Genomic DNA, 16,625 nt, shown 5'->3' with positions numbered 1-16,625 from the left:
CATATAATATGCACTCAACAAATGTTAGCTGGCATTAATTCAGGGGAGAGGAAAACGCTCCCAGAAATATCTCAGTTTCCTTTGCCAGGAAATGTATTAAGGAATGTATCTTCTAGTTTCCATGTCAATGCTAAGTAACTGTCTTTTCAGGTGCCAAACCAATCCTTACCTTGGCAAGACTCAGACCTCCTCTGTTCTGCAAAGCTATATGAGATGACTTACTTGAAGAATCTGGATTTTGTGGGGAGAATGACTTCTCCAGGGACTCGGATTCTTTTTGCTCGATTTTCTCTGTGGTTGAACCCAGCTCTTCCTTCTTTATTTCTCTTTGCTCATTCCATTCCTCGTTTTCAAACTTGTTGGTATGAGTCTGGTCAGATTCTTTCAGCATTAGATCCTTTTTACCTTTGACAGCCCAGTGCATTGACTACATTAATTAAAAGCAGACATATAATATAAAATCAATATTATACAGTTTTCTACAATTAAAGTTTAATATGTGGTAACCCCTGACCTACTATTATAATGCTAATTATCAGAATGTTAGACTTGACTATTGATTAATATCTATTAATTGATTAATAGATATTAATCAGTTAATCCAAATAGTAATTAATTAATCTCCCCTGATTTGGAAGACTAATGATATAAGGAGAAATCCATGTTATGGTATAGAGAAGAAGGACCAGCATCAGAGAGGTTCAAAGAATTAGACGTTTCTTCAGAAATTTAAACATAGAATTACCCAGCAATTCCATTCCTGTATGGTATATGCCAAAAAGAACTGAAAACAGATGTTCGAAGAAAAACTTATACAGGAATGTTCATTTACAAACATCAAAAGGTAGACATGCCCAAATTTCCATCCCATGAATGGGTAAACATCAATGAAGTGTATCCATACAGTGAAATATTATTTGACCATGAAAAAGGAATGGAGTACTACAATGTAGATAAGAAACCAGGCACAAAAGCCACATATTGTATGATTCCACTTATATGAAACATCCGGAATAGATCAATGCATACAGATAGAACGCAGATTAGTGGTTACCAGAAGCTGGGAAGAGAGGAATAGGAAATGATTGCTAAAGGGTACGGAGTTCCTTTTGGGGTGATGATAAAGTTCTAGAACTAGGTAGTAATGATGGGTGAACAACACTGTGAATGTGCTTAATGTCACTGAATTGCACACTTTAAAATGGTTAAAATAGTGGGTTTTATGTTATGTGTATTTTACCACCAAAAAACAAATGAGGCCATGTGTCTTGAGCCATGCCAGAGATTAAACCTACCACTATTATAACTATTGTAACTACTATTATGACCTTCCATCCAGCCATGACCACTGCAGAGTTGGCATTAGAATTCTGGCAATAAAAATATTAGAATTCTGGATTATACATCTTCTCTTTAAGAAAATTCATGGCATGAAGCAGGAATTCAATCAATATTTACTATGAAATATTTGTCCTAAATTTAAGTGGATTAAATTTAGGCGAACTTGGTTCCAAGTCCAATTATCTACAAATAAGAAGAGCTTTCTAAATATATTTCCATGTATGGGTTTGTTTTTTTTTTTAAGGATAATATGAATGTGTATGCGTACACTGTATGGAAGGTTTCTGGAGGGAAACACAGGAAACTGCAGTGGTAGCTTCCTGAGATAGGAGGGTAGAACTGGGATCTGGAATAAGGATGAACTCACTTTTTACTATATATTCTATCGTACTATTTTGATTTTTTTTAAACAAAGGTGTGTTGGTTTTATTATATTTTTAATTTACAATTCAAGAAATCAAGGCCCATAAATCAAGAGAATCAGGTATTGGCCAACGATTTCTGGTATAACTTACATTTTTAGACATAAACAAGGTCCAAAATCCTTGAAACCTGATATCCTCAAATTGTGTTGAATATGCTAGTGGAGGTCCTTTGCCCGGTGATTTAACTGTGTGATTTTCCCAGCGTAACTCTGGCTACTTATGGTAGTGTCTAGAGTAAGGGGAAGATCAAAAATGGGTCTTCAAAATGGGATAGTTTGTTAGGTCAGGGGGGCCGAGGAACAAAGGTAAAAGATAGGAATATCCTTCCCCATAGACCCTTTGTACCTTTTCTATTTTGTGTCCTGTACATGTATTTCTCATTAAAATGTTTAAAATTCGATAGATGAGTAGATGAATGGGAGGAAGAATAGATGAATACAGAGCGAGAAAGAGAGGTTGAGAGTTTGCTGTCTCAAGAATATTTTACTTAGAATAGTTAGCCCTAGCATCAACCAAAATAATAAACATAACTTTATTTTCCTGATATCCAGAATATCGCTTTCCTGTGTGTGGGGCCGGGGGCGGGAGGGGGGCGAGAGGAGGACAGATAAAAGCAAAGCAAAGAAACCAAACCAAAACATTAATTTTTTGAAGTCCAAGGCTTATTGAATAAGTTCAGAAGTTGTGACATTTAAAAACTGCCAGAACCAGGGAAGGGGCCACTGCCAGGCTATGCACATGCCCCATGATGCAACAAGCATCTCGCTTTTCATCTACAGCATGCTTCTTTTCTGGAAATTCCAAACTATCTTAAAATACCAGGGTTGCCAACTTCTGTCTAAGAGCACCACTTTATTTACCAATTTAAACAAAACAATTTAGGGAGGTAGTGGCCGGATATTATTTGTATACATAGCCAAGTTGTCTCAACCAAGCAACCAGGGGGGTGTCCATCAGCATCCAGCATCTTAAAGAGCTTAGGGAGACCCCATAATTTCGTACCACCTGCCTCAATATCACTAACACTGTCCTCACACCAGGAACCAGTAGTAGCACCTTACCAAAAAGAAAATGAAAGTGCAAAGGAGTAAAGTGCCTTCTGGGAATCCTTTAAATCTGTTCGTCACAATTTTTTTTAATTGGATAGTTGTATTAAAAGGTAGATAGAGTCAAATATAGATATATAAATATATATGTAGATACATATACATAAAATATAGACATAAAGACAAAATAGAGGGTCATGTGACCTTGTACATGCCCTAAAATCATAAGTATATTCAAGGCCTCTGCCCTAATGCAACCAAAGAAGCCACTCTTCCCACCTTCAGCCTCTCTTCTCAACTGCAAAAGAGCATCATTCATAATCTCCTTCTCCAAAAATAATCAACCCACTCACCCCAAGATCCAAGAATCATCCCATAAAGCAATTACTGCCACCATTCAAAGTAATTGGCTCTCACACTAACCAATGAAGGGGAATGGGGGAGGGGGGCGGGGGCACACTGAAAGAAAATGCACCAAAATGTTAATGTGGTTATCTTCGTGTGGCAGGGTTATAAAGTTATGTTTTTCTTTTATTTTTATTCGTTGGTATTTTCTAAATTTTCTATGACAAGATTTTATTTGAGTGTTAGGCAAAATGGTTTCTAGTGCTTGATATGACTGACCTGCCATCCTAGGAAGCAAGTAGCTCTCAGTGACTTCCGTTCACCAGAGAAGGGGTGTGCCCGTATTGCCTAAAGGAATGTTCTTACATGGATAAATAGGCCCAATAAGTTGTTTCCTGTCTTGGAATATATAGCTCTCAACAAGCCTGTGCCACTTGGCTAGAAGCACCGGTGTTCCTGGAGGCTATGTGTATGTCAAGTCTCCATCCCCTTTTGGTTTGCCAAGATCCAACGTCTTGCTGACATCTCTGCTTCTGTCCAAAAGTTTCCTTAATAAACTTTAATTCTGGAGTTGTCAGCCTCTTTCTTCAGTCTCTGAGCCATATCCTCCTTTAGAGGTCAGTTTCTGTATACCTCAGGAAATTTTCCCAACAGTTTAAACAATTAGAAAAAATTAGACTTTAAAAATTAAATGCAGTTATGATTGCCAAAATATATAAGGTGGGAATTTCTGGGTGCTAGTAACGTGTGTATTGGAAGAGATGGTTAAAGAGTATATACTTCACAACCATCTGCTAAATTGTAAATGTAGGTGTTATACATTTTTCTATAGGCTTTATTTCAAAAATGAAAATAATTTTAAAAAGAGGCAATGGCCTCAGCTGTTGTAAAAAAATAACCTACTTTTGGTTTGGTTGGTTTGGGTCTGTTGTTATTTTGTTCGTTTGGCTTTTTGGGTTTTTTGCATATACACAGAATAGCAAAGCTGGCCAGCGGCTTCCTCCGTGGAGGGGAAAGGATATTAGGAAGGTTAGAGAAAAACAAAGAGTAAGAAAATCAAGAATTCAGGGCCCAGAGAGCTGAAAATGTGAGCTGTAAGAGTCACAGGTCAGCAAGATGGCCTGTACACAATGTATTAATTCTGTCCCTCAGTACTTCCATCTTGAAATAAAAGTGTCTACAGTCTGCCTTAGATGAGTGGTGAGGACTAATGATTCACCTACAGTAAATGCTTTGAAAATCCTCAGGGAATAGACATTCTGAGATAGTAGTCTTACTCATCCATCCTCTTTATGAATAAAGTATTTTATTATCAGACCCCCATATCTGCTGATCCCAATTAAAGAAATATATAAGGGAGAGAAGAAATATACAAGGGAAAAATCCAAACTGTACCTAACCTTCTATGCAGGTACCTCTCATGCTTTGTAGTTCAATCAAACGACTAACGCGGGACTAATGCAAGAGCAATGCTAAGCAGCCTAATTTGCTGGGACCCAATTAGATCACTTATTTCTGCATCCACAGAACATATTTCTCAGCCCTACTGGGGTACTAGTAGTTGGGCACAACAATATTTAACATCAAGCAAACCATTGCAGAGTGACTCAGTTCAACAGAATGACCATAAATAAAATATCAAATGATAGTAGTTGATAGAGATGAAGAGGAAGACTAGGGAGGGGAGAGTGTGTACAGCAAAATAAGGAACTGCAACAGACAGAAAATCAGTGTGCATGGACCAAACTAACACTAAACAGACATCAAGTATGGGTTTCAAAGGCCACTGTCCTCAGTCTGCAAAACTGGTATGTTGTTGTTCTGCCTTCTGGATTAACTTGTTTACTAGCTTTCCTTAATGAATTGCTTGTTGTTTTGGTTTATTTCTTTGTTTATCTAGGGAGCCATTTTCTTAAACTCTGGACCTTGATCAACACTAGAATAGGAAAAAAATGTGTCTACAAGCCAATAAACATTGAGACAAATAAAAAAAATCAATGGACTCAGATGAGCCATGGATCAGCTGAATACTACTGAAAATTAATGAATTATTTTTATCCTAGATCTCTATGAGTTAATTTTTCACTTGCCTGAGTGATTTCTGACCCGCTTTTGGTTAACATCCAATTAGGAAAGACTGCCTCCTGAACAGGTTCAGAAGGTGTTGAACTGCCCAGTTTCCCATTTGACTGGGGAAACTGTAGCCATACCCACATAATAGGAAGCTTCGCTAGTATTCTGTAGCCAACTGGCCTCACCCCAAGGACATGTTATCCAGCCAGAAACAGACAAATAGGTCCATGTGAAGGTGACTGGCAGCCCCAGTAAGCCTTCCCAGAAGCAATTTGTCAAACAATAAATTCACCAAAATGTGTTTCTATTAACTCTTTATAAAACTTATAGCAATTGCTGTGGCGTTGGACAGTTTTAACAGCTTATGAGAATTTTTCTCAGCACTTCATTTTGATTGTGGATTTGCTGCAACCACTTTCGCAGAGCCATCTTAAAGGCATTCTGCCACATATTTTGGAGTTAGAGGGAGAGTCATTTATACCCTGGATCCCTTGGGTTAAAACTATTTAACACGACAGTGATGAATTTCCCTAATTCTCTGAGCCAGAAAGGCATCTGTTTTCAAGTTATCCCAAGATCCCAAAGGCCATGGTTACAGAAGCCCTCACCTCATATTCCTCTTTTTAACCAATATCACATATCTATCTAAACTTACATTTCCAACATATTCATTGACCTGAATGAATTTTTTAAATATTTTGACAAATTAAACTATCAGGAGAAACTTCTAAAAAGGAAAAGAAAAATAAATAGCTAGTGAAGTGACAGGCACCTGGGGTGGGAAAAAAAATATCAGTTACAGTTTCACCATTCTTGGATGATAGACATGTGTCACTCCTGAAGCTGTGGCTCATTTGAGGGAATCTCCCAAAGGGGATTCCTACAGATATGAACCCATGTGTCATGCAGCAAAAATGCACTGTAATTTGTCCTGCCTTGAAAGCATTGCTCTCAACCAATGTTTTTCCTTCCAGAGGGATTATAATGCTTAAATAAAAAAGCAGTAACACAGGGTTTATAATGTGAAAGGGAAGGATTTTATGAGATTTAACAATCTATAAATGTGTAGGGCAAGCGAAAAGGCAGATGTGTTTTAGGTGAATGTCACCTAAAATCCAAACCTAAGTTATAACCATTTTATTGTTAGAATGGCACATGCAATATACCTAACCCTAACCTCCTAATGGTGATGTTTATCTTCAAAAGGATAGATGACCTAAATATTAGGGATGACAATTATTAATTTCTCTGAAGTAGTGAATGCGAAAGGATGAACAAATGAAATGAACAAATACAGAAAGCAATAATTAAAATGTTTATAGAGCTGAGGCTTTCACGTGCAGAAGCCACAGTGAGGATGAGAACAAAAGTGAATGAATGGAACTTTATGGAAAGTCTTAACGAATGAGGTACAAAGCACATGAAACTTGGTATAGGGGATTCAAAGTCCACTGTGGAAAAGAAAAAAAAAAAAAATCAAATCAGAAACGAAGTTTACCCAAACAAAGGAGACTGCGCAAGAAAAATGATCACTGCTAATTTAAAGCAGAAAGATATGCACCTCATCATTTTTGTACCATAATAAGAATAAATCCAAAACCAAATGCTAGCCCAGCATACTATTTCAATTTTGCTGACAAAACAGTTTACGTTTTATGTAAAGAAACAGTAAAATCTAAAATGGGAAATTGGTATTTAATAGAAAGACATCAGCAATATAAATTAAAGCAGGGATTTGGAGAATTTTTTTTTTTTTAATCCACAGCTAATTTGACATTAGTGGTTAAAATTAAATAACAGAGTTCAGTGAATTATCAAGAAAAATGAACTATAAATCAAAAGGCATTAGAATAGTACAGGTCACAAATTCAGTTGCAGTTACAGTGTGTCACAGGAGAATGGAAATATGGTTAAGCAGAGGTGGTAAAACAATGCTGATTTAGTCAATGCCAACAAGGAACTTCAGATATACATAATGTAAAAGAAAAAAAATCTTACTTTTGAGTATGTGAAGTTAAGTCACTATTTTTAAAATATTCTCTCTCCAGTTTTTTGGGGCATATATTCATTAATCATACAGTTAGTCCTTCAAAAATAATTAACCCACCTTAAAGAAATCATATGAATATACATTTCATTCCAAAATGATGAAAAAAACAGTTTACATTTTATGTAGAGAGGCGTAAACCATATACTTGGAGAGTTTTGCACTGTTCTTCCCAATTATTTCAAAAACCCTCTCTCACTATTACAAATCTTTTGTCAATGGAAAAACAATTTGCTGAAGTTTTCCTAAAATAAAAACTATTAAGAAGGAAGTTTAAATGTGACCCTGAAGGTGTCACATTTGATGTGAATCAAATTTTAGACTAATTCTAACAAGTGTCACTGAAGACTTGCCTATAAGGTAACTTCTGCATTCTAAGTCTCACGTCATAGAAAAGTGTTCCCGTAGAAATAAAGCTGGATAATAAGTCATGCATAAGAATGCAGAAATCTTTAAAATTACATTTTCTCTATAATATGTAAAAGTCAATGTAAAAACAAAATAAATATATATAATATAGTAAATATAGTGATTATTTTGATATTTAGCTTTTTCAGTGGCATGAAGATAACGATGGTTTAAAGTCCCTCAGCAACTATCTAATAATTCTTTCACCAGAATTTGTAACAGAAATTATTTACAAATAATTTATAGTTTTCTTTGATTAGTCAGATCCTGTGTTTTTATGGATTTATAAGCCTCAAGAAGAAAATAGGCTGATATGAACCAAAAAGATGGAGGAGATGAATATACAATCATTCAAAATTCCGCAGGTTTATATGAGCAATTTGAGAAGCACAATTATCATAATGTATAAACAGTAAATAATAATGAGTAGTGTATATAATGAATGAAACAGCCCAAGAAACTGACAAATGTAGATATGGGCTATTCTGGCATTGCTCCATTCAATTTCCCTTCACGAGATTTTGTGAATTATATCCAGATTTTTCCAGCTTCTTGGTCTTCTCACTCCTATTCCTTGTTGACTCTTTAAGCTACTAAATAAAGATATCTAATCCATAGGCAGCCTGAGTTTCATAATTCTCTTCACCCCAGGAACACCTACCATTTTCACTGAGTCACTCAAAGTTTCCCACTGCTGGAATGGCATCGTTATTTGGCTCCTTCGCCAGTGGTCATAGCGGGCTCGACTCTCTTCATTAGTCAGAACCTCCTTTGCCTTCTGCAGTTTCTGAAAAGTCTCCACTGGAAAACAAATCAAAAGATGAAAACTTCTTTCTTGGAGGAGTTATTTTAAACTCTCAAACAATCGAACTGATCTCACTGGAATATGTGTCTGCTACTGACTAGCTGTGTGACCTTGGGCCAGTTCACCTTGTAAAACTTAAGCCTCCTCATTTCTAAAGTGTATCATAAGGACGAGTGAGATCATGTATGTAAAGTACCTGGCTCACAGTTTATCCCCTCCTTTTACTGAGCTCTAGTAATTGTCAGGTGCTGTTCCAGGTGTTAATGACACAGGTGTGAACAATAGACATGATCTATTTAGTGGGCTAGACATTTATAAACACTGGGGAAAATCATAATTTTGTCTAGTAAAAAAAAAACTACATTTTTAGTTGTAGTTTTCAGGGAGGGTAGTGACAAGGCTAGAGAAATATTATAAATAAACACCCTAAGGCATGGTGATTTAAAGGAAGTACAGGATGCCAGTGTGGCTGAAGATACAGGGTCATGGGGAGAATAATGAAGGATGGGGCTACAGAGCAGACAAGGACGCAGTATCCATGATTTCAGAGGTCATGCTAAGGATTCTGGTCTGTTTTTTGTTGTAAGAGCAATGGGAAGCTATTGGGAAGTTTTAAACATAGGAAATAACATGGTAGATGCGTGATAAATGGTAGCTTTGTCATTGACCTATTTGACCTGGTGGCATACAATAGAAACCTTTTATGGCCCTGTTGGAAACACTTCCAATGTCAGTCACGTTCCTCAGTGAAGTTAAAACATTCTATAGAGCAGGATAGAAGATCAATATATGAAAATCAACTATGTTTCTATACATTAGCAATGAGCAATATGAAATTAAGAAACCAATTCTATTTATAGTAGCATCAAAAAGAATAAAATATTTAGAAAAATACTAACAAAAGAAGTGTAAGAATAATACACTGAAAACTATAAACATCATTGAAAGAAATATCTAAATAAATAGAAAGACATCCATGTTCATGGATCAGAAGACCTAATATTGCTAAAATGGTAATATTCCCCAAGCTGATCTACACATTCAAAACCATCTCTATCAGAATCTCTGCTGCCTTTTTTTTTGCAGAAATTGAAAGTTGATCCTAAAATCCATATGCAAACGCAAGGGACCCAGAATAATCAAAATAACTTGAAAGAACAAAGATGGAAGAACTCACACTTCCCTATTTAAAACTTTTTACAAAGCTCCAGAAACAAAAACAGTGTGGAATTGGCAAAAGGATAAACATAAATAAATAAAATATTGAGAGTCCAGAAGCAAACCTTCACTTTTATGGTCAACTGGATTTCCACAAGAGTACCAAGACAATTCAATTGAGAAAAACAGTCTTTTCAACAAATAGTCTGAGACAACCAATATCCACATACAAAAGAAGGAAGTTGGATCCCTACCTCATACCATATGCAAATATTAACTCAAAATAAATCTTAGACCTACATGCAAAAGCTAAAACTAAAAATCTCTAAGAAAAAATATAGGAGCAAATCTTTGTGACCTTGGGTTAGGCAATGGCTCCTTAAATATGACTCTAAAAGTGCAAGCACAAGCAACAAAAGAAAAAAATAGAAAATTGCATTTTATCGAAATTGAAATTTTTGTGATACAAAGAACACTCAAGAAAGTGAAAAGATAAGCTATGGAATGGGATAAAATATTGGCAAATCATAAATCTGATATGGGATTTGTATCTAATTTTTATAAAGAACTCTAATAACCCAATAAGACCAATAACCTAATTTAAAAATTGGCAAAAGATTTAAATAGATATTTCTCCAAAGATATATAAATGGCAAATAAACACATGAGAAGATGTTTAACATCATTAATCATCGAAGAAATACAAATCAAAATCACAGTGAGATACCACTTCACACTCACTAGAATGGCTAAAGTAAAAAGATAGATAAATACAAATGTTGGTGAGGATGTGGAGAAATTGGAAGACTTATACATAGCAGGTAGGATTGTCAAACAGTGTAGCTGCTTTGAAAAACAGTTTGGCAGTTCCTCAAAATGTTAAATGTAGAGTTACCATATGATCCAAGAATTCCAACCATAAGTACAGTCAGTTCTCTTTTTCTGCAGGTTCAGCATCCATGTATTCAACAATCGTTGAACAAAAATATTTGGAAAAAAAATGTTAATTGTTGCTGATGTGTACTGTGTAGTCAAGCCTTTGATGCTCATCTATATTGAACACGTACACTATTTTTTCTTGTCCTTATTCCCTAACAATATAGTATAACAACTACTTACATAGGATTTACATTGTATTAGTTACTATAATTATAATCAAGTAGGTTATATGCAAATACTGCAGCATTTTGTACAAGGGACTTTTGGTATCCACAGGGGTCCTGGAACCAATCCCCAATGGATACCAAAGGACAACTGTACAAGAGAACTGAAAACATATATCCACACAAAAACTTGTAGACAGATGTTCATAGCAGCATTATTCATACTACCCAAAAAGTAGAAACAACTCAAAACTCACAAATGTCCATCAACAGATAAATGGATAAACAAAATATGGTATATCCATATAATGGAACTATCATTCAGACACAAAAAGAAATGAAGTACTGATACATGCTACAACGTGAACAAGCCTCAAAAACATTGTGCTAAATGAAAGTAGCCAGTGACAAAAGGTCACATACTAAATGATTCTATTTATATGAAATATCCAGAATAGACAAATCTATAGAGAACAGTAAGTAGATTTGCAGTTGCCAGGGACTGGGCAAAGGGAAATGGGAAGTGATTGCTAATGAGAACAGAGTTTCTTTTTTTTCACAACAACCTTATGAGGTGAATATTATTGTTACTATTATTCCCATTTTACGAAACCTAAGTCTTTAGGAGGTTAATGTAACTGGTCCAAAATCCCAAAGCTTCAAATGAAGGAGCCACAATTCAAACCCAAGCCTGCCAGGCCAGCAAACTAGTGTTCTCCGCTTGACTGTCCTCCTGACCCTTCCATTTACCTACAAGGCATGCTACCCGCCAATCCTCACTTCCTCCTCCACCTTCAGGGATAATAAAAACTTCATCATTCATCAGTAAGATCCAGGTTGTGCCCTTGAGAAGCTCAGAGTCTGGTAAAGCACACATAAATAAATCATTTCAAGACAATGTGAAAAATAGAAATATGGAGACAAGACTGGTATCTGCTTGGGGAGTCAGGAAATATTTCATTAGTTTTCTATACACTTGGAGTCGTCCTTGACTCTGCTCTTCCTCTTGCATGTCATTTCTAATGCATTAGCAAACCTTCGTGGTTCTTCCTTTAGAACAGTCCCAAGATCTGACCTCTTGTCATCACCTTCACTGCCACTGCTCTGGTCAAAGCCCCGATCCTCTCTTGGCTAGATTATTATAGTAGTTTCTCAACAGACCTTCCTGCCTTTGCCTCAGTCTATTTTCTACACAGCAGTCAGAGTAATCTTTTAAAAAATAAGTCATATAATATCACTCCTCTGCTCAGAATGACTTCCAAAGACTTCTCATTTCTCTTAGAATAAAATAAAACATTCTTACCATGGCTAATAGGTCTGAGATGCTCTGCCTGCCCTCTACCCTTCTCTTCCTTTTCTGACTTCATTTTCTTCTACTTTGTCCCATCTCCCTTTGCTACAGCCATAGTAGTTCCCCTGCTGTTCCTTGAGTATCCCAAGCCCACTTCAGCCTCAGGGCCTCGGCACTTGCTATCCTTTCTACTAAGAATACTTTTACCCCAGGCACTCACATGTTGTTTTCTTTAGATGTTGGCTCAGACACCGTCTTGTCAATGGGGGTCTTCTCTGACCATGCTATATAAAATAGCTACTCACCCCATCAGCCCCATTCCTTTATCTCCCTGCTCTATTTACTTTTCTTCATAGTACGTACCTCCTGACATTATACAGTTATTTGTTTATGATCTGTCTCCTCTACAGAATACAAACTACATGAGGGCAGAGACTTTATCACTTCTGTTCTCTGCTGTATCCCTTGCAGTGGAGCAGGTGCTCAAAAAGCATTTCTTAACTGAATGAATGAATGAATGAATGCTTCCTATTTTGAGTGTGAATATAAAGATATTCATATAGTACTATTCCCTGAGCTCCAAGCACCAAAGAAATGACACATATCCTTACAACATTTTGTGAATTAGGAATGTTTCAATAGTATCATTGGGAAAAATAATTAATTTAACCCTGATAGTGCTTTAAAATACCTCATGAAAAATAGTCAAAATCCTTTCAAACAGGTGCAAGAGCAAATGTTAAGTCAATACTGATAAATCTGTTCCCCAGTCACTAAAGAGCTTCTCTTCCTGAGACTCCATCCCCCGAAACACCACCACTTCAAGTATTGCGCCAGCAATCAGAGACACAGCCCAACACAGAGGGCACCCCCAGGAACCTGCTCCAAAGCTGGATAGCACAGATACCTAAAGGCAATTAACTATTTAATATCACCACTGGAGGCAGTAGCAATCAATGGGTTAAAGGAAAGAACCTGAAGATGAGGCTATTGAAAGCTACCAGATACACATGTCTCTTTAAAATAGCGTTTTCAGTTTCTTCAGATAAATACCCAGAAGTAAGATTACTGGGTCCTTCTTTGTCTCTTTTTATAGACTTTGTTTTAAAGTCTATTTTGTCTGGTATAAGTATTGTTACCTCAGCTTTTTGTTTGTTTCCATTTTCATGAAATAACTATTTCTATCCTTTTACTTTCAGTCTGTATGTGTCTTTCGATCTGAAGTGAGTCTCTTGCAGGCATCTAATGTTCATTGCAGCATTATTTACAATAGCCAAGATACAGAGGCAACATGGGTGTCCATCGATGGATGAATAGATAAAGAAGAGGTGGTACATATATACAATGGAATATCACTCTACCATAAAAAAAAGAATGAAATCTTTCCATCTGCAACAACATGGATGACCTAGAGGGTTTTCTGCTGAGTGGAATAAGACAGACAAAGACAAATACCATACAATTTCACTTACTTGTGGAATCTAAAGAACAAAATAAACAAACAAAAACAGAAACAAACTCATAGATATAGAGAACATTTTGATGGTCGCCAGGGAGAATGGGTGAAAAAGAAGAGAATAAGAAGTACAAATTGGTAGTTACAAAATAGTCATGGGGATATAAAGTACAGCATAAGGAATATAATCAATAATATTGTAATAACTATGTATGGTGTCAGATGGATACTAGATTTACTGGGATGATCACTTCACTAGTTATATAAATGTCGAATCACCATTTTGTACACCTGAAACTAAAATAATATTGTATGTTAACTGTAATTGAAAAATAAAAAATTATTTTAAAAAAGAAAGCTACAGGAAAACAAACAAATAAAAAGCATCTTGTCTTATCAGCTCACTCCAGTGAGCAATCCTTCCTGTTGCTGATGACAGTGTAAATGTTCCTCTGTATAAATTAGATGTCATTTTTTCCAACAGGAATAAAAAAACTCATTATCACCAGACGCACATGCCAGTTACTAGCAGAGCAGGGGTTGTAAGGATTTACATATTTATCTATGAGTCACTTTCTCTTTGCACATTACTGTTGGTGTGTTTTCCGGAGTTTCCAGAACAAAAGAAGCCTGCTGGGAATTATTCTGAGGTCAATCCCTCAACAATAGTCGATAAGCAGAAAGCAAAAGAACTTATCTTTCCTGTTAGGTGGCCTTTTCCTTATTCCATCCTCTTCGCCACATTTAATAAAAACGAGTTGGGGTTTATATTTGTACTTTAACATCACAGTTAATCAAATGAATCACACAAGATAAATATTTACCATTCTGAGAAGAGAGATCTCATTTTATAAGCTTACAAATGATGCTGGAACCTTCCAGAGACATTCTGATTTAACTCCGTGGTCTGCTTTGAAAATACAGAGGTTCTTCTAAATTCATATTTCACAACAGAATTTGTATTATTACAGCCACAGTTTAAATGCAGAAAACTTACAATTACTTGAGAAATAAAAATAATAATCATAATAATCATAATGTCAGAACATGCTTTGAAAAAAAGTCTGGAGAAAAATACATCAACTGTTAATAGCAGTTCTCTGGAAGGGAGAGATAAGAGTGGACTTTCTCTTACAATATGATTTATTGCTGTATGTTATTTTTATTCTAAGGGAAAGAAGCAATAAAGAGTTTTTAAAGTAGGAAAATTTTGAGACATTGAAAGATGTCAGCAAGAGACAAAATCTCCCCTTCTTCAAATATCCGAATGTCTTTGAAGCCTGCAAATCAATAACAAAAATATCTGTGAGAACCTTTGACCTTTTTCTCCAGGATGAAAGAGAAGTTAATAAGGCATTGACCTGAAACAGTTATTGTCATGTGTACATACGGGACTGGCCTGAGCACCAGCCAGGATCTTTTGAGTTCAGTGACATAGTCTCTATAGCATGACAAGTCCTGTTTCTATCATTCACACCTAGAAGGGGGAAGGGGTTAACTGTAGCCTTAGATTTAGGAATTTTTTTGTTTTTTTTTTGTTTTTTTTTTAATGAAAGCAAGAAAGATCTAATAGTAACTTACAAAAAAGTAACAAAAAAGAAAAGTATTCCATTTTGTTAAATTTTTATCTTGGAGTGTTGCATCAAAACAAGAAAAGAAAGTCCAATGACATAATTGCCAACATTCATTGAGCTCTTCCCACATGCGAGACACCTCATTTAATCTTCACAGCAGACACATTTGGTCCTATACTAGTAGTCTACTTATTTTACCCATGAGAATGCTGAGGCTCAGGGAGGTTGATCAAGGTCAAAGCTCACAAGTGGGAGCTAGGAGCAATCCAGACAGACAAGCCTTTGTTCATATTTACTACTCCATTATACTAACATATCAGTAATTTCAATGGCAATAGTTGAGACTACATTTAGTGGACCAAAAAAGTATATATAAGTATAATTTCTTCTACCTGCTGTTGCTCTACAGGCTAGCCTTTCACCTCAATGAAATATATTTCGAAATCTGCCCGATGTACTCAGAATTTCTGTCAATTTAAAAACAGCATCTGGGTGAACTTTTGTTTAACATCTTAAAATATTTTTTATCAGTAGCCTTAATCCTTCTCCAAGTGTGTAAAGCACCACTTACATTTTCAGAAAGTCTTATTAATCCAAATTGAGTAAACAGATGCTTGAACAGATTTAAAAACAATTTCTACCCAAAGGTTGAATCATCTATCACTGCAGGTCTGACAAAGGAAGATAGTGATGTCTGTGTACCTTTTCATTTTAAACAATATTTACACGGTTCAGGGTGTCTCTAAACAAGGAGCTTGGTAGCCTGTATGTAAAAACTCCCATCACTACGGCGACAAGAAATGGCAATGATTGCACAGTGATTCATTGTGTATCCCAAAGAGAAACTGTTTGCCATGACAGAGAAACAACTCAAAGCCACACTTCACTGAAAAATAACTCAGTTAAAGAATAACCTGGAGCTGGTAGTTGTTTTTAACCGTTTATCAAATTTTTATACTTTTCTGTTAGGTCATCTATCTTAATATTAACTTGAGTTCAGAGAACTAATTACTATGTCTCCTAAAGAAATGTTCATAAATTCATTTATTCACTCATTCAAGAAATCATTTGCACAAAGTAGGAGTCCTCCATGGTAAGTGCTATGCTAGGTGAGGGGCATACTGCTGTGAACAAGATAAGCAAGAGATCTGCCTCACTGATTTCCAGTATGACTAATAAGGAAACAGGCAACAAGGAGATGGTCTGATAGTTTGCCGCCTGACATACAGGCTGCTCTGGGTAGCGGGGGCACACATGACTTCCTGAAGGAAGTGACAGCTAAGCGGGGACCTGACAGAGGAGCATGACCTAGCCAGTCAAAGCAGGACAGGGAGGCGTGCAGGCCTCAAGGGTGTCCCAGGCAGAGGAAGCAACAGGCATTAAGATCTGTAGAAATCAGGGCACCTTATGGAACTAAGGTAGTTCTGAGTGGTTAAACCATGGAGTTGTAACTGTGGCAGAGGAGAGAAAATGAAAATGGAGAGATAAGGAGGGGCACAGTATGAGGGGGTTTGTACCTAAAGGTTCACCAATGACAAAGAATGAACTCTTGC

General features: G+C 36.3%; 1 protein-coding gene across 2 annotated transcripts in view; it reads right to left on the bottom strand.

The window, feature by feature from the left end:
• Positions 1-16,625, bottom strand: part of DNAJC12 (DnaJ heat shock protein family (Hsp40) member C12) — a 31,357-nt gene that overhangs the window by 5,585 nt on the left and 9,147 nt on the right. Inside the window, exons 3-4 of one of the 2 annotated variants that reach the window (XM_015592192.2) lie at positions 8,347-8,486; positions 170-427 (exon numbers count right to left, since the gene is read on the bottom strand). In XM_015592192.2, the coding sequence (XP_015447678.1) occupies positions 170-427; positions 8,347-8,486 (398 nt within the window). The remainder of the gene's footprint in view (positions 1-169; positions 428-8,346; positions 8,487-16,625) is intronic. The other variant, XM_006915588.3, reaches the window with a different exon arrangement.

Source organism: Pteropus alecto, unplaced genomic scaffold (assembly GCF_000325575.1).
Source record: "Pteropus alecto unplaced genomic scaffold, ASM32557v1 scaffold155, whole genome shotgun sequence".
Lineage (NCBI taxonomy): Eukaryota > Metazoa > Chordata > Mammalia > Chiroptera > Pteropodidae > Pteropus > Pteropus alecto.
This window is presented reverse-complemented; position numbering and strand designations above follow the sequence as displayed.